Source organism: Scyliorhinus canicula, chromosome 16 (genome assembly GCF_902713615.1).
Source record: "Scyliorhinus canicula chromosome 16, sScyCan1.1, whole genome shotgun sequence".
Classification (NCBI taxonomy): domain Eukaryota; kingdom Metazoa; phylum Chordata; class Chondrichthyes; order Carcharhiniformes; family Scyliorhinidae; genus Scyliorhinus; species Scyliorhinus canicula.
Window position 1 is genome coordinate 73,758,487 of NC_052161.1, and position 23,398 is coordinate 73,781,884.

At 47.6% G+C, this 23,398-nt stretch overlaps 1 protein-coding gene across 2 annotated transcripts in view; it reads left to right on the forward strand.

Moving 5' to 3' along the window:
• The window catches only part of slc22a15 (solute carrier family 22 member 15), an 83,402-nt gene that overhangs the window by 429 nt on the left and 59,575 nt on the right, over positions 1-23,398 (forward strand). For both annotated transcript variants that reach the window (XM_038822336.1, XM_038822337.1), the window contains exon 2: positions 19,164-19,310. In XM_038822336.1, the coding sequence (XP_038678264.1) occupies positions 19,164-19,310 (147 nt within the window). The remainder of the gene's footprint in view (positions 1-19,163; positions 19,311-23,398) is intronic.

Here is a 23,398-nt window from a genome sequence, read left to right on the forward strand (position 1 = left end):
TCCCCCCCAGCCCATCCCCCCCCCCCCAACCCATTCCCCCCCAGCCCCCCCCAACATTCCCTCCCCCCCACTCCCCCCCAACCCATTCCCCCCCCCAGCCCCCCAACCCATTCCCCCCCCAGCCCCCCCAACCCATTCCCCCCCCAGCCCCCAACCCATTCCCCCCCCAGCCCCCCAACCCATTCCCCCCCAGCCCCCCAACCCATCCCCCCCCCGCCCCCCAACCCATCCCCCCCCCCACGGCCCCCAACCCATTCCCCCACGGCCCCCAACCGGGGGGGGGGGGCATCCAGAAGCCCCCAACCTCTCTTCCCCCTCCCCTCCCCAAGGCCTGTACAGAACTTGTGAAATGAGGCGACTCGATGCCGATGATCAAAACGTTTCATTGCTGTTGTAATTGTGAAAACAGTCAATCTGTAGATTTTCAGACTTCCTGCAGTTGGACATAAAATGACACGTCACATCATTTGCACTCTGTATTTATAGTTTGTCTGCCTGTGTGTGAGAGAGTAAAACAGTGATCGAACTGTCACCATGTGTTGTGTAGCTAGACCAGCTGAGTTCAAACAATCTCAAACTGCAGAATGAAGATTAATATACAACACGACGATTGAAAAATATGGGAAAAGAAATGTTTAGTTAAAAATGGAAAAAGATGTCTTTACGTTTAGCAGGATGGGAACAATTGACCAAGTAAGACCACAGAAAGCATGAGGACTTTTTCACACAAAGATTAACGTGAATCTGAAATCCTGTCATCCAACAGGCTGTGGACTGTTTGATGTTTTAAAGGCTGAGATTGATAAATTTTTGTTTGACAAGCGTGTTGCTCGACAAGGAGCACAGCTGGATAACCCTTTAAACCATCTAGTTAAAGTTTAGAACAGATCCAAGCAGCTGAAAGGTGGAGACTTGCTATATTCCTAAAATATCCCATAGCACTTGATCGAAGGAAAATGAAGGGGTGCAGGTTGAGTCAGATGTGGCAAGTACAAGACTGGGGAGATTTATCAAGGAAGCTCCAGAAATATTTACTTCACTGACCTGGCCTGGGGGTAAGTGTCACTGTACTGTCCTTATTGCCATCGGGGCTAAGATCGGCTAACCCAACACCGATTCCAGATCAAACTTGTGACTTTCAGGCCTCCAAATGGTTCTCCACGGCACTTGCTTATTAACAAGATGGACTGGCTTGGGATTTAAAGCAATTTGGAGAGTAAGAGGGCATACAGTATCTGTGTTTCTGCTCAGAGTATACTGTGCTTGTAGAAATCTTCTTACCCAGAATCGGTTTGGAAAAATGCTGTTTTAAATATTGATGTTCAATAGAACATCCAACGTTAGATTCATGGCATTAAGGGTAAAGTAGTAGCATGGATAGAGGATTGGTTAATTAATAGAAAGCAAAGAGTTGGGATAAATGGGTGTTTCTCTGGTTGGCAATCAGTAGCTAGTGGTGTCCCTCAGGGATCCGTATTGGGCCCACAATTGTTCACAATTTACATAGATGATTTGGAGTTGGGGACCAAGGGCAATGTGTCCAAGTTTGCAGATGACACTAAGATGAGTGGTAAAGCGAAAAGTGCAGAGGATACTGGAAGTCTGCAGAGGGATTTGGATAGGTTAAGTGCATGGGCTAGGGTCTGGCAGATGGAATACAATGTTGACAAATGTGAGGTTATCCATTTTGGTAGGAATAACAGCAAACGGGATTATTTTTTAAACGATAAAATATTAAAGCATGCCGCTGTGCAGAGAGACTTGGGTGTGCTAGTGCATGAGTCACAGAAGGTTGGTTTACAAGTGCAACAGGTGATTAAGAAGGCAAATGGAATTTTGTCCTTCATTGCTAGAGGGATGGAGTTTAAGACTAGGGAGGTTATGTTGCAATTGTATAAGGTGTTAGTGCGGCCACACCTGGAGTATTGTGTTCAGTTTTGGTCTCCTTACTTGAGAAAGGACGTACTGGCGCTGGAGGGTGTGCAGAGGAGATTCACTAGGTTAATCCCAGATCTGAAGGGGTTGGATTATGAGGAGAGGTTGAGTAGACTGGGACTGTACTCGTTGGAATTTAGAAGGATGAGGGGGGATCTTATAGAAACATTTAAAATTATGAAGGGAATAGATAGGATAGATGCGGGCAGGTTGTTTCCACTGGCGGGTGACAGCAGAACTAGGGGACATAGCCTCAAAATAAGGGGAAGTAGATTTAGGACTGAGTTTAGGAGGAACTTCTTCACCCAAAGGGTTGTGAATCTATGGAATTCCTTGCCCAGTGAAGCAGTTGAGGCTCCTTCATTAAATGTTTTTAAGGTAAAGATAGATAGTTTTTTGAAGGATAAAGGGATTAAGGGTTATGGTGTTCGGGCCGGAAAGTGGAGCTGAGTCCACAAAAGATCAGCCATGATCTAATTGAATGGCGGAGCAGGCTCGAGGGGCCAGATGGCCTACTCCTGCTCCTAGTTCTTATGTTCTTATGTTAGTTCACTGAGCTCAATATGAAGTGATACAGGTTAAAGTGCACTTGTGTCATGGTTAACTGTACCGTGTAAAGGCAAGTCTTTCTGAGTCACATGTTGGCTTCATACTTGGGTGAGATTCTTGAACATTGTGTGTGTATTTGGTACATGTTAATGACCTGGATCTGGAAGCACAGGGCATACTTTGCAGATGACACAAAACTCCAATATGTAGTGAGCAATGAGGAGGGTAATGACTGTTCATGGAGGATGTGGAGAGGCTGGTGGACGCGGCAGGCGGAGGAAATTTAATACAGAAATGGGCGAGATGATTCATTTTGGCCAGCAGAATGATGCGAGACAGAATAAACAAAATGGTTCAGTTTTAAACAGGATGCTGCAACAGAGAGACCTGGGCTGTATGCACATAAAGTGACAGGATAAGTGGTGAAAAATGTTTACAAAGGCAACTGGAAGCGTTGAAGTTATAAACAGAGCTAGTATAGAGTTCAGAAGCAAGGCCGCATTACTAAACACTTGCGAAACATTGGAGGATGGTGTTTCTTCCTGGGCAGTACATCATGTTACATTTCACGGAGCAAATCAGCAGATATGACTTTGAGACAGGCTCAGCAACCAGAGCAGATAGAAGATGGCTGAGACGTGATTGAGTTATTTTTGAAGCACTGCGTGTGGTTATGATCGGAAATGTACTGAATGACATGGAGATTGAGGTCAGTCCGGAAGATGGATGAACACTTGAGGTAAAGAAGAAACTATAGGACTATCGTGAAACAAACGTAGTGGGGCTAAGTATCAAGATAAGTCCAGGGCCTGACAAAGATAGATAATGCCGAATGGCTTTTCATCCAGTATTATTCTGCACTGAGGTGAGACGACAACATGTGCAAGATTTTCCTCAGAGAGAAAAAGCTTCTGAAGTATATTGTGATCCTGTTTATGGTCTTCAAACAAATAATCTACTGACTGCAATCTCATGACATTGTGATAAACAGCATTGTTTTTGGATTGTTTTGACAATGTCAAACTGATAGCAGATTTACAACTCCTGTGTACTTAATCTATAACTTTCCACAATCCTGATCCACACATTTAAAAGGATTCCGTGGCTAATTTTCTAATTATTTTGCACTTCTTGAGGGCAGTGTTCCCTGCCCAGTTTGCTGTCTATTACACTGACTGAGGGGTGTGTTCCCTGTCCAGTTTACTCTCTATTACACAGACTGAGGGCTGTGTCCCCTGTCCAGTTTGCTGTCTATTACACTGACTGAGGGCTGTGTTCCCTGTCCAGTTTACTCTCTATTACACTGACTGAGGGCAGTGTTCCATGTCCAGTTTACTCTATTACACTGACTGAGGACAGTGTTCCCTGTCCAGTTTACTCTCTATTACACTGACTGAGGGTTGTGTTCCCTGTCCAGTTTACTCTATTACACTGACTGAGGGCAGTGTTCCCTGTCCAGTTTACTCTATTACACTGACTGAGGGGAGAGTTCCCTGTCCAGTTTACTGTCTATTACACTGACTGAGGACAGTGTTCCCTGTCCAGTTTACTCTCTATTACACTGACTGAGGGTTGTGTTCCCTGTCCAGTTTACTCTATTACACTGACTGAGGGCAGTGTTCCCTGTCCAGTTTACTCTATTACACTGACTGAGGGGAGAGTTCCCTGTCCAGTTTACTGTCTATTACACTGACTGAGGGCTGTGTTCCCTGTCCAGTTTACTCTATTACACTGACTGAGGGCAGTGTTCCCTGTCCAGTTTACTCTATTACACTGACTGAGGGCAGTGTTCCCTGTCCAGTTTACTCTATTACACTGACTGAGGGCAGTGTTCCCTGTCCAGTTTACTCTATTACACTGACTGAGGGGAGAGTTCCCTGTCCAGTTTGCTGTCTATTACACTGACTGAGGGCTGTGTTCCCTGTCCAGTTTACTCTCTATTACACTGACTGAGGGCAGTGTTCCATGTCCAGTTTACTCTATTACACTGACTGAGGGCAGTGTTCCCTGTCCAGTTTACTCTATTACACTGACTGAGGGGAGTGTTCCCTGTCCAGTTTACTGTCTATTACACTGACTGAGGGCAGTGTTCCCTGTCCAGTTTACTCTATTACACTGACTGAGGGCAGTGTTCCCTGTCCAGTTTACTCTATTACACTGACTGAGGGCAGTGTTCCCTGTCCAGTTTACTCTATTACACTGACTGAGGGGAGAGTTCCCTGTCCAGTTTACTGTCTATTACACTGACTGAGGGGTGTGTTCCCTGTCGAGTTTACTGTCTATTACACTGACTGAGGGCAGTGTTCCCTGTCCAGTTTACTGTCTATTACACTGACTGAGGGCAGTGTTCCCTGTCCAGTTTACTGTCTATTACACTGACTGAGGGGAGTGTTCCCTGTCCAGTTTACTCTATTACACTGACTGAGGGGAGTGTTCCCTGTCCAGTTTACTCTATTACACTGACTGAGGGGAGTGTTCCCTGTTCAGTTTACTCTATTACACTGACTGAGGGGTGTGTTCCCTGTCCAGTTTACTCTATTACACTGACTGACGGGTGTGTTCCCTGTCCAGTTTACTGTCTATTACACTGACTGAGGGCAGTGTTCCCTGCCCAGTTTACTCTATTACACTGACTGAGGGGTGTGTTCCCTGTCCAGTTTACTGTATTACACTGACTGAGGGGTGTGTTCCCTGTCCAGTTTACTGTCTATTACACTGACTGAGGGGTGTGTTCCCTGTCCAGTTTACTGTCTATTACACTGACTGAGGGGTGTGTTCCCTGTCCAGTTTACTCTTTATTACACTGACTGAGGGGAGTGTTCCCTGTCCAGTTTACTCTATTACACTGACTGAGGGGAGTGTTCCCTGTCCAGTTTACTCTATTACACTGACTGAGGACAGTGTTCCCTGTCCAGTTTACTCTATTACACTGACTGAGGGGAGTGTTCCCTGTCCAGTTTACTGTCTATTACACTGACTGAGGACAGTGTCCCATGTCCAGTTTACTCTATGACACTGACTGAGGGCAGTGTTCCCTGCCCAGTTTACTCTATTACACTGACTGAGGGCAGTGTTCCCTGTCCAGTTTACTCTATTACACTGACTGAGGGGAGAGTTCCCTGTCCAGTTTACTGTCTATTACACTGACTGAGGGGTGTGTTCCCTGTCGAGTTTACTGTCTATTACACTGACTGAGGGCAGTGTTCCCTGTCCAGTTTACTGTCTATTACACTGACTGAGGGCAGTGTTCCCTGTCCAGTTTACTCTATTACACTGACTGAGGGCAGTGTTCCCTGTCCAGTTTACTCTATTACACTGACTGAGGGGAGAGTTCCCTGTCCAGTTTACTGTCTATTACACTGACTGAGGGGTGTGTTCCCTGTCGAGTTTACTGTCTATTACACTGACTGAGGGCAGTGTTCCCTGTCCAGTTTACTGTCTATTACACTGACTGAGGGCAGTGTTCCCTGTCCAGTTTACTGTCTATTACACTGACTGAGGGGAGTGTTCCCTGTCCAGTTTACTCTATTACACTGACTGAGGGGAGTGTTCCCTGTCCAGTTTACTCTATTACACTGACTGAGGGGAGTGTTCCCTGTTCAGTTTACTCTATTACACTGACTGAGGGGTGTGTTCCCTGTCCAGTTTACTCTATTACACTGACTGACGGGTGTGTTCCCTGTCCAGTTTACTGTCTATTACACTGACTGAGGGCAGTGTTCCCTGCCCAGTTTACTCTATTACACTGACTGAGGGGTGTGTTCCCTGTCCAGTTTACTGTATTACACTGACTGAGGGGTGTGTTCCCTGTCCAGTTTACTGTCTATTACACTGACTGAGGGGTGTGTTCCCTGTCCAGTTTACTGTCTATTACACTGACTGAGGGGTGTGTTCCCTGTCCAGTTTACTCTTTATTACACTGACTGAGGGGAGTGTTCCCTGTCCAGTTTACTCTATTACACTGACTGAGGGGAGTGTTCCCTGTCCAGTTTACTCTATTACACTGACTGAGGACAGTGTTCCCTGTCCAGTTTACTCTATTACACTGACTGAGGGGAGTGTTCCCTGTCCAGTTTACTGTCTATTACACTGACTGAGGACAGTGTCCCATGTCCAGTTTACTCTATGACACTGACTGAGGGCAGTGTTCCCTGCCCAGTTTACTCTATTACACTGACTGAGGGCTGTGTTCCCTGTCCAGTTTACTCTATTACACTGACTGAGGGGAGTGTTCCCTGCCCAGTTTACTCTATTACACTGACTGAGGGGTGTGTTCCCTGTCCAGTTTACTGTCTATTACACTGACTGAGGGCAGTGTTCCCTGTCCAGTTTACTCTATTACACTGACTGAGGGGAGTGTCCCCTGTCCAGTTTACTGTCTATTACACTGACTGAGGACAGTGTCCCCTGTCCAGTTTACTCTATTACACTGACTGAGGGGTGTCCCCTGTCCAGTTTACTCTATTACACTGACTGAGGGGTGTGTTCCCTGTCCAGTTTACTCTATTACACTGACTGAGGGGTGTGTTCCCTGTCCTTTTTACTCTATTACACTGACTGACGGGTGTGTTCCCTGTCCAGTTTACTCTATTACACTGACTGAGGGGTGTGTTCCCTGTCGAGTTTACTGTCTATTACACTGACTGAGGGGTGTGTTCCCTGTCCAGTTTACTCTATTACACTGACTGACGGGTGTGTTCGCTGTCCAGTTTACTCTATTACACTGACTGAGGGGAGAGTTCCCTGTTCAGTTTACTCTATTACGCTGACTGAGGGGAGTGTCCCCTGTCCAGTTTACTCTATTACACTGACTGAGGGGAGTGTTCCCTGTTCAGTTTACTCTATTACACTGACTGAGGGCAGTGTTCCCTGCCCAGTTTACTGTCTATTACACTGACTGAGGGCAGTGTTCCCTGTCCAGTTTACTCTATTACACTGACTGAGGGGAGTGTCCCCTGTCCAGTTTACTGTCTATTACACTGACTGAGGACAGTGTCCCCTGTCCAGTTTACTCTATTACACTGACTGAGGGGTGTCCCCTGTCCAGTTTACTCTATTACACTGACTGAGGGGTGTGTTCCCTGTCTAGTTTACTCTATTACACTGACTGAGGGGAGAGTTCCCTGTCCAGTTTACTCTATTACACTGACTGAGGGGAGTGTCCCCTGTCCAGTTTACTCTATTACACTGACTGAGGGGAGTGTTCCCTGTTCAGTTTACTCTATTACACTGACTGAGGGGAGTGTTCCCTGTTCAGTTTACTCTATTGCACTGACTGAGGGGTGTGTTCCCGGTCCAGTTTCCTCTATTACACTGACTGAGGGCAGTGTTCCCTGTCCAGTTTACTGTTTATTACACTGACTGAGGGGTGTGTTCCCTGTCCAGTTTACTGTCTATTACACTGACTGAGGGCAGTGTTCCCTGTCCAGTTTACTGTTTATTACACTGACTGAGGGGTGTCCCCTGTCCAGTTTACTCTATTACACTGACTGAGGGGAGAGTTCCCTGTTCAGTTTACTCTATTGCACTGACTGAGGGGAGTGTCCCCTGTCCAGTTTACTCTATTACACTGACTGAGGGGTGTGTTCCCTGTCCAGTTTACTCTATTACACTGACTGAGGGCAGTGTTCCCTGTCCAGTTTACTCTATTACACTGACTGAGGGGTGTGTTCCCTGTCCAGTTTACTCTATTACACTGACTGAGGGCAGTGTTCCCTGTCCAGTTTACTGTTTATTACACTGACTGAGGGGTGTGTTCCCTGTCCAGTTTACTGTCTATTACACTGACTGAGGGGAGAGTTCCCTGTCCAGTTTACTCTATTACACTGACTGAGGGGTGTGTTCCCTGTCCAGTTTACTCTTTATTACACTGACTGAGGGGAGTGTTCCCTGTCCAGTTTACTGTCTATTACACTGACTGAGGGGTGTGTTCCCTGTCCAGTTTACTGTCTATTACACTGACTGAGGGCAGTGTTCCCTGTCCAGTTTACTCTATTACACTGACTGAGGGCAGTGTTCCCTGCCCAGTGTACTGTCTATTACACTGACTGAGGGGAGTGTTCCCTGTCCAGTTTACTGTCTATTACACTGACTGAGGGGAGTGTTCCCTGTCCAGTTTACTGTCTATTACACTGACTGAGGGGAGTGTTCCCTGTCCAGTTTACTCTATTACACAGACTGAGGGCAGTGTTCCCTGTCCAGTTTACTGTCTATTACACTGACTGAGGGGAGTGTTCCCTGTCCAGTTTACTCTATTATATTGACTGAGGGGAGTGTTCCCTGTCCAGTTTACTCTATTACACTGACTGAGGGGAGAGTTCCCTGTCCAGTTTACTGTCTATTACACTGACTGAGGGCAGTGTCCCCTGTCCAGTTTACTCTATTACACTGACTGAGGACAGTGTCCCCTGTCCAGTTTACTGTCTATTACACTGACTGAGGGGAGTGTTCCCTGCCCAGTTTACTCTATTACACTGACTGAGGGGAGTATTCCCTGTCCAGTTTACTCTATTACACTGACTGAGGGGAGTGTTCCCTGTCCAGTTTACTCTATTACACTGACTGAGGGGAGTGTTCCCTGTCCAGTTTACTCTATTACACTGACTGAGGGGAGTGTTCCCTGTCCAGTTTACTCTCTATTACACTGACTGAGGGCAGTGTTCCCTGTCCAGTTTACTCTATTACACTGACTGAGGGGTGGGTCCCCTGTCCAGTTTACTCTATTACACTGACTGAGGGGAGTGTTCCCTGTCCAGTTTACTCTATTACACTGACTGAGGGGAGTGTTCCCTGTTCAGTTTACTCTATTACACTGACTGAGGGCAGTGTTCCCTGTCCAGTTTACTCTATTACACAGACTGAGGGGTGTGTTCCCTGTCCAGTTTACTCTATTACACTGACTGAGGGGAGTGTTCTCTGTCCAGTTTACTCTATTACACTGACTGAGGGGAGTGTTCCCTGTCCAGTTTACTGTCTATTACACTGACTGAGGGCAGTGTCCCCTGTCCAGTTTACTCTATTACACTGACTGAGGGCAGTGTTCCCTGCCCAGTGTACTGTCTATTACACTGACTGAGGGGTGTGTTCCCTGTCCAGTTTACTCTATTACACTGACTGAGGGGAGTGTTCCCTGCCCAGTTTACTCTATTACACTGACTGAGGGCAGTGTTCCCTGTCCAGTTTACAGTCTATTACACTGACTGAGGGGTGTGTTCCCTGCCCAGTTTACTCTATTACACTGACTGAGGGGAGTGTTCCCTGTCCAGTTTACTCTATTACACTGACTGAGGGCAGTGTTCCCTGCCCAGTTTACTCTATTACACTGACTGAGGGGTGTGTTCCCTGTCCAGTTTACTGTCTATTACACTGACTGAGGGGCGTGTTCCCTGTCCAGTTTACTCTATTACACTGACTGAGGGCAGTGTTCCCTGCCCAGTTTACTCTATTACACTGACTGAGGGCTGTGTTCCCTGTCCAGTTTACTCTATTACACAGACTGAGGGCAGTGTTCCCTGTCCAGTTTACTCTATTACGCTGACTGAGGACAGTGTCCCCTGTCCAGTTTACTCTATTACACTGACTGAGGGGAGTGTTCCCTGTTCAGTTTACTCTCTATTACACTGACTGAGGGCTGTGTTCCCTGCCCTGTCCTGAGCTGAGCAGTGACAGTGTCCCGCATTGGCAGAGTTGTACCATGACGTACCAGTCGTTGTTCCATTGTTTTTGTCGTGCTTGCTGACTTTGGGACGCTTCTTGCTATTGTCTTTGATATTGTTGTGGTGGTTCGTTGTGTTGCCGTGTTTGCTGCGCTCAAGGACCACACTCTGTGGATAATACGTGTCCTTCACACAGTTACTCGTGTCAGCGTGCTTTGTGGCATCTGCTGTTTCCTTGAGCGTGCCATCACTGAGTTTGCGGTGCTCCCCGTCTGGAGTCTTGTCCGGCTTACTGGAATCAGCTTTGGCTTGTCGATTCTCCCCATCTTGAGTCAGGTCTGTTTCGCCTGAGTCAGTTTTGGCTCGTTGATGCTCCCCGTCCGAACCCTTACTGGTTTACCTGTGTCAGCTGAGGTTTCTTGATGCTCCCCGTCCAGAGTCATTTCAGGTTCACTTGAGTCAGCTGAGGTTTCTTGATGCTCCCCGTCCAGAGTCATTTCAGGTTCACTTGAGTCAGCTGAGGTTTCTTGATGCTCCCCGTCCAGAGTCATTTCAGGTTCACTTGAGTCAGCTGAGGTTTCTTGATGCTCCACGCCTGGAGTCAAAATGTTCAGGAATACATTTGCTTGTGGAGAGTCTCGAGTGAATGAGGTTTGATGTAACGTGGTGTCACCGGAGTCACCAGTAGTCTCACTGTGATTGTCGAGTGCCTCTGTACACATTAGCTGCGGTCTGTCACATTGCACATCTGGTATGGGAAGTGGGATGCTGTTGTCACTTGTCGCACATACAGTGGGTAGAGCCTCAGTGTCTTCTTGTCGTTCACTTGAGGTGGGTAGACTGTCATAGTCTTTTTGCTGTTCACTTGAGTGTGGCAGGCCTGCATCGTCTGCTGCTGGTTGCTCAGAGGAGGTTTCTAGACCTTCATGGTCTTGTTCATGCAAGGACTGCGCTCTGGAGTCTTACATTGCTTCTATCGTGGACTCTGTCCACAAGCTTGCTGTGGAGGCTTGTGTCACTGGAGTCACTTTCTGTGTGGAGACGTGCAGTTGTCTCGCTGTGGAGTCTTTCATCGCTTTGTGTGTGGAGGCTGGGACTCTTTGTGGTGTGTGGACCATTCTCTGTGTGGAGTCCGGGACTCTTCGCGGTGCGTGGACCACTCTCTGTGTGGAGGCTGGGCCCCTTCATGGTGCGTGGACCACTCTCTGTGTGGAGTCCGGGACTCTTCGTGGTGCGTGGACCACTCTCTGTGTGGCAGCAGCCGCTCCCTGTGGGCTTGTACCGCTCTCTGTCTCTTGGTGTCAGGCCGCAGCATAATCCTGCACTTACGAGTCGGGATGTCATATATGCTGGGCTGAAGGTTCCCCATTCCGAAGAACCTGTCGTCGGGGTCTTCAATGTACAACACCTCTAGTTGCGGTTTGAATTTGGTACTGGGGTAGCCACCTCCCAAGGTGAAATCATCGTCTGAGTCGTAGTCTTCTAGGACCATATCATCACGTTTTGTGTCGGAGCTGGCATTGGGCTTGGGATGTCCAAAGAAAAATTCAAGGGCTGAGTCATAGTCTTCAAGGACTGTATCATCTCTTTGAGCGGTGCTAACTGCTTGTTGCAGGGTTCTGCGGAGGTTACTTTCAGCTACTGGTTTGATTTCAGGCATTGTGCTGTCGTTCCAGGTGAAAGAATCGAGTTTTACGGCTTTAAAACTTCTTTTTTCGTGTTTTGGGACATTTCCCTTTTAAGTGGCCGTGGTCCAGGGCCTCTGACGTCACGAAGCGTGTGATGTAGGAAGCGATTGCGCATATCGCGGTTCGTTGGGGCCTGTTTTGCAATTGCGCATGCGCGGCTTCTCGCGCATGCGCAAACGGACCTTCCCGTTCTGTGCGCTCTTCGCGCAACTGCGCATGTGCAGCTCCTTTTTCAAGATAGCTGCAAATCAAAACTGCCATTTGTTGCTGCGAGCCTACCTCGTGGTGAGTTTTGGCGCCTCTTTTACTGTTTTTTCTTGTATGTTCCTCGCAGAATTCTTGGAATTTGTCCAGGACTGCCTGGAAGTCGCTCTTGTTTTGCCCCTTTGAGTATTTGAAGGTCTGGAAGATTTCAGCTGCTTCTGGAGCAGTGATGGTAAGTAAAAGCTTTATTTTCTCTGCATCCGCCACGCCATCTAGGTCAGACGCTACCAGGTAGATCTCAAATCTCTGCCTGAACCAACGCCAATTTTCCCTGAGATTGCCTTGGTACCTGAGCTGCTGTGGAACCGGAATCTTGAACATCATCTTGCCTGGCTGCTATTGCTGGTTTTCACTGTTTGCTGAGTTGTAACTATATGGATTTAAACAGGTCACTCCTGGGTACCATGTTTTGTTATGCTCTTGACTTAGCATAAGCTGCTTCCTTGATGTACACTCTGACAAAGGAAGGTTCAGACTTGGAGATAGCTTTAACACATTTATTAAACTGTTAACGATTCTCCTACTTGGATTCGACTCTCCTGCTAATCCTGCTTTAGCTACTCAGACTGACGAACCAGTCTGCTACAATCCACGTGGTGGGTGTGATGTGTTTCAAATCAACCTTGTGTACCCACTGAGTGTTTCCACTGCAAAGAGGAAGATCATGTGTGATGTGTCCTTTTATATGGGTTGGTGTAATGCCCTCCTGTGGTAGTGTCACCTGTGTGTGTGTCTTGAATGCCCATTTGCGTCCTGTTTTACTGACCTATTGGTTGAATATCTGTGTGTCATGTCTCTGGTGCTCCCTCTAGAGTCTATTTAGTCCATGTGTATTTACATTAACCCCTTGTGTATTTACAGTGATGCATATTACCATAGTGGGTACCCCTGCCTCGCTGACTCCTATGTAAGTCTAAGCATCGTGAGCTCTTTTCATCATCCTCGCCTTTGGTGCCACGTACAGCAATCGCACCCATGCCACAAATCTCGGCCCAAACCTTCCCAAAACCTCGAACAGGTACCGCTACTGCACCCAATCAAGTGCTTTCTCTGTGTCCATGGACACCACCACCTCCGGTACCAGAGCCCCCGACAGATTCATCACCACATTCAACAGCCGTCTTATATTACTCGCGAGCTGCCTGCCCTTCACAAAGCCTGTTTGATCTTCTGCAACCACCCCCGGGACACAATCCTCCATCCTTCCCACCAACAACTTAGCCAATACTTTCACATCCGTGTTCCATAGTGATATGGGCCTATACGACCCACATTCCACCGGGTCCATGCCCTTTTTTGGGATTAGTGTGATTAGTGCCTGCATCATCGTGTCCAGCAATTCCTCCTTCTCCAGTGCTTCATTAAACGCCCCCAACAGATGTGGTGCCAGGTCCTTATAGAATTCCGCCGGGTATCTATTTGGTCCAGTGGCGTTCCCTGGCTTCATACTGCTGATACCTACCCCAGCCCCAGGGGCTCCTCCAACACCTGCCTCTTTGCTTCCTCCACCTGGGGAAATTCCAGCTGATCCAGAAACAGCCGCATGTGCCCCTCCTCTTCCCCTGGGTCTGCCTTGTAAAGTCCTTGGTAGTACTCCCTAAATGCCTCGTTTATCTTCCCTGACTGTGACACTCCAGCCGCTGTCAATATCTTCAACATTTCCCTGGCTGTGGCCTGCCTCTGCAGCTGGTGCGCCAGCATGCGGCTCGTCTTCTCCCTATACTTATATTGCACCCCATATGCCCATCCACCATCCCCATTGTCAGCCTGTCAAACTGCCCCTGCAACTTTTTCCTCCTCTCCAATCCCTCCACGGCGGGCACCCTCACAGAATTGTAGAATCATAGAATTTACAGTGCAGAAGGAGGCCATTTGGCCCATCGAGTCTGCACTGGCCCTTGGAAAGAACGCCCCACTCAAGCCCACACCTCTACCCTATCCCCGTAACCCAGTAACCTCACTTAACGTTTTTTTTTTGGACACTAAGGGCGATTTAGAATAGCCAATCCAGCTAACCCGTACATCTTTGGATTGTGGGAGGAAATTGGAGTGCCCGGAGAAAACCCACGCAGACACGGGGAGAACTTGCAGACTCCGCACTGTGACCCAAGCTGGGATTCAAACCTGGCACCCTGGAGCTGTGAAGCAACTGTGCTAACCACTGTGATAACGTTCTGCCCTCGAATATTCCCTGTCCACCTCCACTATCTCACCCACTACACGGTCATGTACCTCCCTCCGTTCCCGATCCGCACGAGCCTTAAACTAAATAATTTCCCCCCGGACCACTGCCTTCAGTGCTTCCCAAAAAATGGCCGCTGACACCTCCCCATTCTGATTCAACTCCACATAATCCCTAATCGCCGCCCGCACCTTATCACAAAAACCTCCATCCGCCTACAACCCCGAGTCAAACCTACAACCCAGCCTCTGCTCTCATCCCGTACTAAACCGAGTCTCCAGCCAGCGGGACACATGGTCCGAGATAACTATCTCTGCATACTCTGCCCCCTCCACCCCAACCAAAATCTCCCGACTCGCTACAAAGTAATCAATCGTTGAATACACCTCATAGATAGGTGAAAAGAAGGAATACTCCCTTCCCCCTGGGTTCTGAAAGCACCATGGATCCACCATACCCATCCTCTGCATAAGCCCCCAAGCTCCCTTGCCATTTGTACCCTACCCATCGACCTGGGGCTGACCTACCGAACCTCGGCTCTAGGAAACAGTTAAAATCTCCTCCCATGATTAACTGGTGCATGGCCAAATCCGGGATTGCTGCTAGCAACCCCCTCATAAAACCCACATCAACCCAATTTGGGGCATACATATTTACCAACACCACCGGTGCCCCTTCCATACTCCATTCACAATCACATATCTCTCACCCGGACCCCTCGCCTCCTTCGCATTCTCAAATCCCATTTTTTTTGTTCATTAATATCGGCACTCCCCTCAATTTCAAATTAAACCGCGAGTGGAAAACCTGCCTGTCCCACCCCTTCCTTAACCTAACCTGGTCCTTCACATGGAGGTGCATCTCCTGCAGAAAAGCCACCCCAGCTGGCAAGCCCCTGAGGTGCGCAAACACCCGCGACCTTTCAACCGGCCCATTCAGTCCCTGGATGTTCTACGTTACCAGTCTTACTGGAGGTTTACGCCTCCAATCCCCTCTACCGTCCGTCATCTTCCCCACTTAACTCCCGCCCCCTTAATTCCACCCTACATCTAGTCCATCCCAGATGGCTCCCTTCTCCGCCCCTGACCATGTTATCTCTCACCTCCTGCCACGTCGCAACAAACACCACCCCCACCCCCGCCGCCACTCCTCTCCGCTTTCTCCCTCACCACCTCACTTCTGTTCACCCACATTACTTGCTAGCACGGCAGCTCCTGCCCAAAGGCACCTCCCAATGCAAACCCCTCCCTCCAAAAAAGACAGAAGCACCCAATCCCTACCCCCACTTCAAACATGCTCCCAACCATTACAAAGGGCCAGCACCCCGGTTCCCAAGCATTGTCCGCTCAGTTCTCCACAGTTTATGCTCCTTAATGAAGTCTTCGGTCGCTTCTGGGGCCGCGAAATAATACTCCTGAACTCCGCACGTCGCCCGTAATTTCGCTGGATAGAGCACCCCAAACCTGATATGCCGCTGGTACAGCACCGCCTTGGCCTTGTTGAAGCCTGCCCGCTGCTTTTCCAACTCTGCTCCCATGTCCTGTTAAATTTGGATCTTATTCCCCTCCCAGTCGCAGGTACGCTTCTCCCTGGCCCATTGCAAAATCTTCTCTTTCTCCACAGATTGTGGAGTCTCAAGATCACTGCTCCCCAGCTCTCGGCTTCTGCCTCAGAGACGTATGCGATTGGTTCACTTCAGGCACCTTATCTAGCACCCCTTCTGCCACCAGCCCCGCCAGCATCTTCGAGACGTACCTCATGGCACTCACTCCTTCCACTCCTTCAGGCAGGCCCACTATTCGCAGGTTCTGCCTTCTTGGGGGCATTCTCCGGCTCCTCCACCTTTGCCCTCAACATTTTACAGTGATCCTCTGGGAGCCTACTTCTGCCTCCAGAGCCACTACATGATTGCTGTGGTCCGAGACTCCTTCGATCTCCCGAATCTGCGACACCTGCACCTCCAAGCACTTAGCCCACTGAGCTAAACCAGCCCGAATAAAAGCCATCAACTGCTGGGGCCTTCCACCTTGAAGCAGCCCTTCCCCCGCCTCCATGCTTACACTAGCTGCTACAGTACAGGATTCTTTCAATTCTTTAGCCTGGTCTCTCACTGTTTTCTGCAGTCTGATAACCAGCAGACATACCACTCCCGGGGGAAACTACTCGTCCAGCCTTCACCTAAGCCTTTTTATCAAAATTCCACCCAGTATCACCAAGACTTCCTATCTGTGCCTTCAAGAAGGAGCTGTCCTTTGTGTGACCACTCACACCATGGCCATCATGGGAAGTCTTATCTTCCAACACTTAATGAGGCAGTACAGTCCTGCGCAAACACAAAGTCCACATTCTCCTCTCTGGTCTCTGCTCTTTTTCCCCACTACGGTCCTTTTTCATTGTGTCCTCACTGCTGCCGAGTTTGGTCCCTCTCCAGGTCATTCACTCTCTCAAACTCGTTGGTCTCCGTCGGGGTGCCAAAGTAATGTTCTTTCCCCTGGTGTGTGACCCAGAGTCAGGCCGGGAACAGCCAAACCTCACCCCATTTTTATAGAGCGGCGATTTTGCTTTATTAAATCCGACCCTCTTTATTTTGCAAGTCTGCCCCAGTGTCTTGGTAGACCCGGGTTCTGTGCCCTTCCCATGAGCACGACTTAGTCTGCCGGGCCCACCTCAGGATCTTTTCCTGGTCCTGATACCTGTGCAGTTATTGCTCTCGGCTGCTCCCTTGCTTTGGGTTTCGGCCTGAGCGGCCTGTGTGCCCTGTTGAGTTCTGAGGACTGGGGAAGCTGTCCCTCTCGACTAGGTTGCCCAGCATTTGGGCGATATAGTCTGTTGGGTCCCTGCCCTCGATGCCCTCCGGCAAATCCACAAACCGGACATTTTGTCATTGAGACCTGTTCTCTTGGTCCTCGACTTTCCTCTTCAAGTTCCCCTTTGTCGCCACCTGCTTCAAAAATACACCCAAAACCGTCCCAAACTTAGACAAAACAAAGACCAACAGTGGTGAAGAGGGTGCCGGCAAACAGTAGCTCGAAGAGCTGACAAGAAGGCAGGAGTGGCGGAGTCACCTCTGCCTTCAGAGCCACGATCCTGTTGCTCTGATCTAACGACGCCTTTCAGGATCGTTCTTCCTTTCTTGCGCCTCCACCTTCTTCCCCATGTCGTCTATTGTCTGCTGGAGGGATGCCATCGCCTCGGTCACCATCTCCTTTACCACCACCTGGAATTTTGTTTTTATCGCCCCCCTCATGGCGGCCAGTGCTTTTTTTAAAAAAGCTTTTCCAACCGTCCCTGGGTCTTCCCCGCTCTTGGGTAGTTGGAGCTTCCACCTCGCCTCGTGGGTCCGCTGGCCCGGCCGCCCATTGCTCGTGCCCCTCTCTGCCGCTCCTGCCTTCTTGTCAGCTCTTCGAGCTACTGTTTGCCGGCATCCTCTTCACCACTGTTAGTCTTTGTTCCGTCTAAGTTTGGGAAGGTTTTGGGTGTCTTTTTGAGTCAGAAATCTCCGAAAATACACTATTTTGGTTCTAGTTGGGAGGAGAGCCACCTGATGTGCATCCGCTCAGCACATCACCGCCACCAGAAGTCATATGATAGAATTCTTCATCAAGATAGAGAGTGACAGAGATCAGTGTTTTCCAAACTTTTTTCCGGGGACCATTTTTACCAACTGTCCAACCTTCGCGACCCACGCCGGCCGACCTTCGCGGCCCATGCTAGCCGACCTTAGCGACTCGTGGGCCGACCACCGCGACCCAAAGTTAATCCCCAACCAACATGACTGAAAGAGATGATTTGGTCATTGTTTGTGGGAGCCTGTGTGCACATATTGACTGCTGCGTTTCCGACCTTACAGCAGTGACTAGCAGGGGGGGGGGGTGGAGATGGCGTGACCCGCTTTGCAGTCAGCGGGTGCCAGGGCTGCACCTCATCAACGACAGAGGCAGGGAGATCCTTCATTGGCTCCTCGTGCAAGGTAGCTTGGTGGTGGGAAAATTTCAGGCATGCTCCAACACCACGCCCCCGCAATGTGCATCCTTCCTGCCTCCCTATATCACTATATGGGCCACCTGGCCCCAGCCCATCTCCAGCTGCCTGATAAAATCCAGTATAATGAGTTTGCATCCCACAATCAATTAAAATTTTTCGCCTTGTCAGTTCAAGAAGCTTACAGGAAAAACCTACCCAACAAGCAGTTACAAAGCATAAACACCCACAATGCATACCAAAGTGTTTTGTTATTAGAATGCATGTTAGGAACGTGGTTCTGCACATGAAATGAAGTGCAAATCGCCTATTGTCACAAGTAGGCTTCAAATGAAGTTACTGTGAAAAGCCCCTAGTCGCCCACATTCCGGCGCCTGTTCGGGAAGGCTGGTGCAGGAATTGAACCGTGCTGCTGGACTGCCTTGATCTGCTTTAAAAGCCAACTCTTTAGCCCTGTGCGAACCGATGAGCAGGCAGGCATCCACAGTGCGCGTACATTTTTCTCATTATTGCAGCCGTCATTTTCAAAGCCGCTCGCAGCCGGCATTGTTAAAAGCTGCTGCGGCTGTTGCGCGAAAATTTGTGCGATTGGGTGCGCTGCGCCGTGACGGCTCCACGACCCTGCCGACACCCGCCCACGATCCACCCACAGGTCGCAACTCCCACTTTGAAAATGCCTTACATAGTTGATTCTGAGACTAGGGTCTTGAATCTAAGCAAAGGAAGCTACAATGATATGAGGCTCAGGTTAGCTATGATGGATTCGGGAATGTTACTTAAAGGGATGACAGTGGATTGGCAATGGTAAATATTCGGAGAGCGCATGGGTGAACTGCAACAATTGGTTTGTGGATGGTAGTTTTCATTCTGCTCGATATAACGAGGTAATGTAAAGTGTTTACTTTCCAGATTTATGTGGCCTGCCAGTCAGTGCTGATTGTACTAGTGGGAGCACAGCCTGAGTACAGGATAAACACACTGGAAGTGCCCAGCACACATGAGGAGCTTGTAAAACACGTTGTATTTGAGGAAGATATCACCTCCATCGTAACTGAGGTAAGTGAAGAGTGTGACCCAGATGCTGTAAAGTTGAACCCCCGGTTGAGTGATTTATCAGGAATATTAATATCTTGCCACTTTTCTCCTCTCTAATCCTTCTTTGCTGTGGGTGCAGTTCACATCTGCTGATCATGCTCTGTTATGCCTCGCATTCATCCATTGTCCCTTTCCATTGAGTACCAGCTAGTTGATTGCAGCGGCATCATAGCTGAACAAAAGCTCACCCTTGTGATATCCATATGTCTAAGGGGAAACTGGATAAGTAGATGAGGGATAAAGGAATGAAAGGATATGCTGATGGAGTAAGATGAAGAGGCTTGTATGGGTCATCTCAGTTACAGGACACTACTGCAGGTGTTCCTTAGAGCAGTGTCCTAGGCCCAACCATCTTCATCTGCTTCATCAATGACCTTCCTTCCGTCGGTGCTATGTCTTTTCGTCCGACGTCATTTCGTCCAACGACACTTCGTCCACGTCTTTTGGTCCAACGTCTTTTTGTCCGCACGTCTTTTGGTCCAACGTCTTTTTGTCCGATGATTTTTTTCGTCAAAGACTTTTTGTGACTTGTTACGTTTTTTTGTCGGATGATTTTTTTTGTAAAAGACGTTTTGTAACTTGACTTTTTGTAACTTGCTTAGTAGCACTTCACTCCACTCCCCACATTAACTTTTTGTAAATAGAAATCTTCTCTAATGCACATAGCAAGGTATAATATGCAATAAAGGATTTTTATTACCGGTCTCTTTCCTTTAACGAGCCTCGTTAAAGAATAGTTATTATCGTTCTCTTTCCTTTAACGAGCCTCGTTAAAGGATAGATATTATCGTTCTCTTTCTTAATTCGCCCATCCTGAAATGGCAAAGTTCATTGTGTCAACGAAGAGTAAACGGAAGGTAGCTGATGGAAAGAACTATATCTACGATTTTCATTCGAGCAGTGCAAACCTAGGAAAAGAATACTGGAGATGTGAGAAAAGAAGGCTATGTTCAGTGCGGATTCACACGGTCACGGAAAACAATGAGCCGAAAATTATTTATTTCTCTAATGAGCACCTTCATCCAGCTGATGTTGATTCGTTAAATGCTAGAAAAGCAGTTGCAGAAATAAAGCATGAAGCAGTGGAAAACATAGCAGCAAGTTCGCGTAGCATACTAGCGGCCAAGTTTACGCAGCTATCAGAAAATACCTGCTCTCAACTCCCTAGGTTGCCCGTCGTCTCAAGGACTATTCAAAGGTGCCGACAAAGAAATTCTGGATTTCCCGCTAATCCAGCGGCTAGACACGGTTTTGAAATACCTGACAAATATTGTAAACTTGACAATGGCGAACAGTTTCTGAGATACGATTCGGGCGCCGAGGATCAACAGCGCTTACTAGTATTCGCATCAGAAAGTGCTCTTCAGGATTTAGCATCATATCGTCATTGGGCATGCGATGGGACATTCAAGATTGTGCCACAACAGTGGTTTCAACTGTTCTGCATTCATGTACAAGTTAAAGGAAGCAGTTTTCCACGGGTCTTTGCATTACTGCCGAATAAAAGAAAGCAGACATACGAATTATTCTTTGACCAATTGAAAATTATGCAACCTAATGCAGATCCGATTGATATCATGGCAGATTTCGAAGTTGCAGTTCACAAGGCAATTAATTCATCATTCCTTAATTCATCTGTCGTGGCATGTTTGTTTCATTTGAGCCAATCTGTGTTTCGAAAAATTACCGATTTAGGCCTCAAAGAAAAATACAATACAGACTCTGAATTCTGTCTTAAAATTCGATGTTTTTCAGCATTAGCTTTCCTCCCCGTTGAAGATGTCGAAGAGGCTTATGAAGATTTGATAGACGATGAAGAAATACCTGCTGAATTCATTGTTTACTTCGACTTGACTTACATAGGCATTGTGAGAGGACGTGGTGCCAGACGAAGGAGAGAAACACCTACATTCCCGACAGCTGTATGGAATGTTAATCAGCGTGTTCTACAAGATCTACCGAGAACAAATAATGCTGCTGAGGGATTTCATTCTGCGATAAAGCGTTCGGCGGGTGGAGCTCATTTGAATATCTGGAGGTTAATCAAAACTCTGAAGGAAGAGGAAGGGTTCATAATAGGCAAAAAGGCTCAAATTCTTCAGGGAGATCAGTCGACTTCATGTACGCGATATAAGAAAATAACTGAACGCCTCAAAAGATTGGTCGTTGAATATGATTCTACAACAAAAATTGATTTCTTGAGGAATGTTGCTTACAATTTACATCAATTTTAAGTAATTTCGGGAATTTACAATTTACATCAATTTTAAGTAATTTCGGGAATTTTAAGTAATTAGTAAACTTTTAGATTTTTTTAACTGCATTTTTAGATTTTTTAACTTTTTAACTGCATTTTTCAACTTGCATTTTACTTGCATTTTATCAATTACTTGCATTTTAGCAATTAAATTCACTTGCTGTATTGTACTTGCATTTTATCAATTAAATGGTTTTATACGGAGTTAATTTGTAATTGGATAATTGGACGAAGTGACGTTGGACCAAAAGACGGGCGGACAAAAAGACGTTGGACCAAAAGACGTGGACGAAGTGTCGTTGGACGAAGTGACGTCGGACGAAAAGACGCGACACGCCTTCCGTCATAAGGTCAAAAGTGGTGATATTTGCTGATGATTGCAGAAGGTTCAGCACCACTTGCCACTCCTCAGATACTGAAGCAGTCTATGTTCAAATGCAAGACCTGGACAATATCCAGGCTTGGGCTGACAAGTGGCAAGTAACATTTGTGCCACACAAGTGCTAGGAAATGACCATCTCCAACAGGAGAGAATCTAACCATCGCCCTTGACCACAATGGCATTACCATTACTGAACGCCCCACTGTCAACATCCTGAGAGTTGCCAGTGACCAGGAACTGAACAGGACTGGCCAAATAAATACTGCAGTTACAAAAGCAGATCAGAAGCTGGGAATTCTGTGGCGAGTAACTCCCTTTTCGACTCACCAAAGACTGTCCACTATCTGCAAACCATTAGCCAGGGGTGTGATGGCATACTGCAGCTCCAATAACACTCAATAAACTTGACACCATTCAGGACAAAGAAGTCCACTTGATTGGTACCCCATCCACAAACATTTACTCCCTCCATCACTGACGCAGTAGCCGTAGTGTGTACCATCTGAAATGAAAAATGAAATGAAAATTGCTTATTGTTACAAGCAGGCTTCAAATGAAGTTACTGTGAAAAGCCCCTAGTCGCCATATTCCGGCGCCTGTTCGGGAAGACTGGTATGGGAATTGAACCGTGCTGCTGGACTGCCTTGGTCTGCTTTAAAAGCCAGCTCTTTAGCCCTGTGCTAAACCTGCCCCTACAAGATCTACAAGATGCATTGCATGCACTCGCCAAGGCTCCATCCAGAGCATCTTCCAAACCCACCATTTAGAAGTGTAAGGCAGCAGATGCATGGGATCACCACCACCTGCAGGTTCGCTTTCAAGCCATTGTCACTGGGTCAAAATCCTGGAACTTCCTTCCTAATGCCACTGTGGGGTATACCTACAGCTCAGGGACTGCAGCAGTTCAAGAAGGCAACTCACCACCACATCAAGGGCATTTGTCAATGAGCAGCAAATGCTTGCCTCGCCTGCGACGCTCACACCTCATAAATAAAATCTGCTCCATGGCAACTGAGGACATTACGAATGGTATCAAATTGAAAGAAATGGAATGCTGTGTAGGTTCATGGTAGGACAGACATCTGGAATATTTTATAAACTAGCAAAGGATCAATTGGGGGAAAAAAGTAGGCAAAAATAAGACTCTACAAGTATATTAAAAGGAAGGGAGTAGCTAAAGTAAATTTTGGTGCCTTAAGGGATGAGACTGGGGAATTAATAATGGGAAACCAGACAATGGCATGGATTTTGAATAAATATTTTGTATCTGTCCTCACAGAAGAAATAAAAAGCATCCCAATACTAGTAGAAAATCAAATCAAAGGCTGATAAGTTCCCTGGATCTGATGGCCTATTATATCCTAAGGTCTTGAAAGAAGTAGCTGCTGTGAAAGATTGGTTGTGAACTTC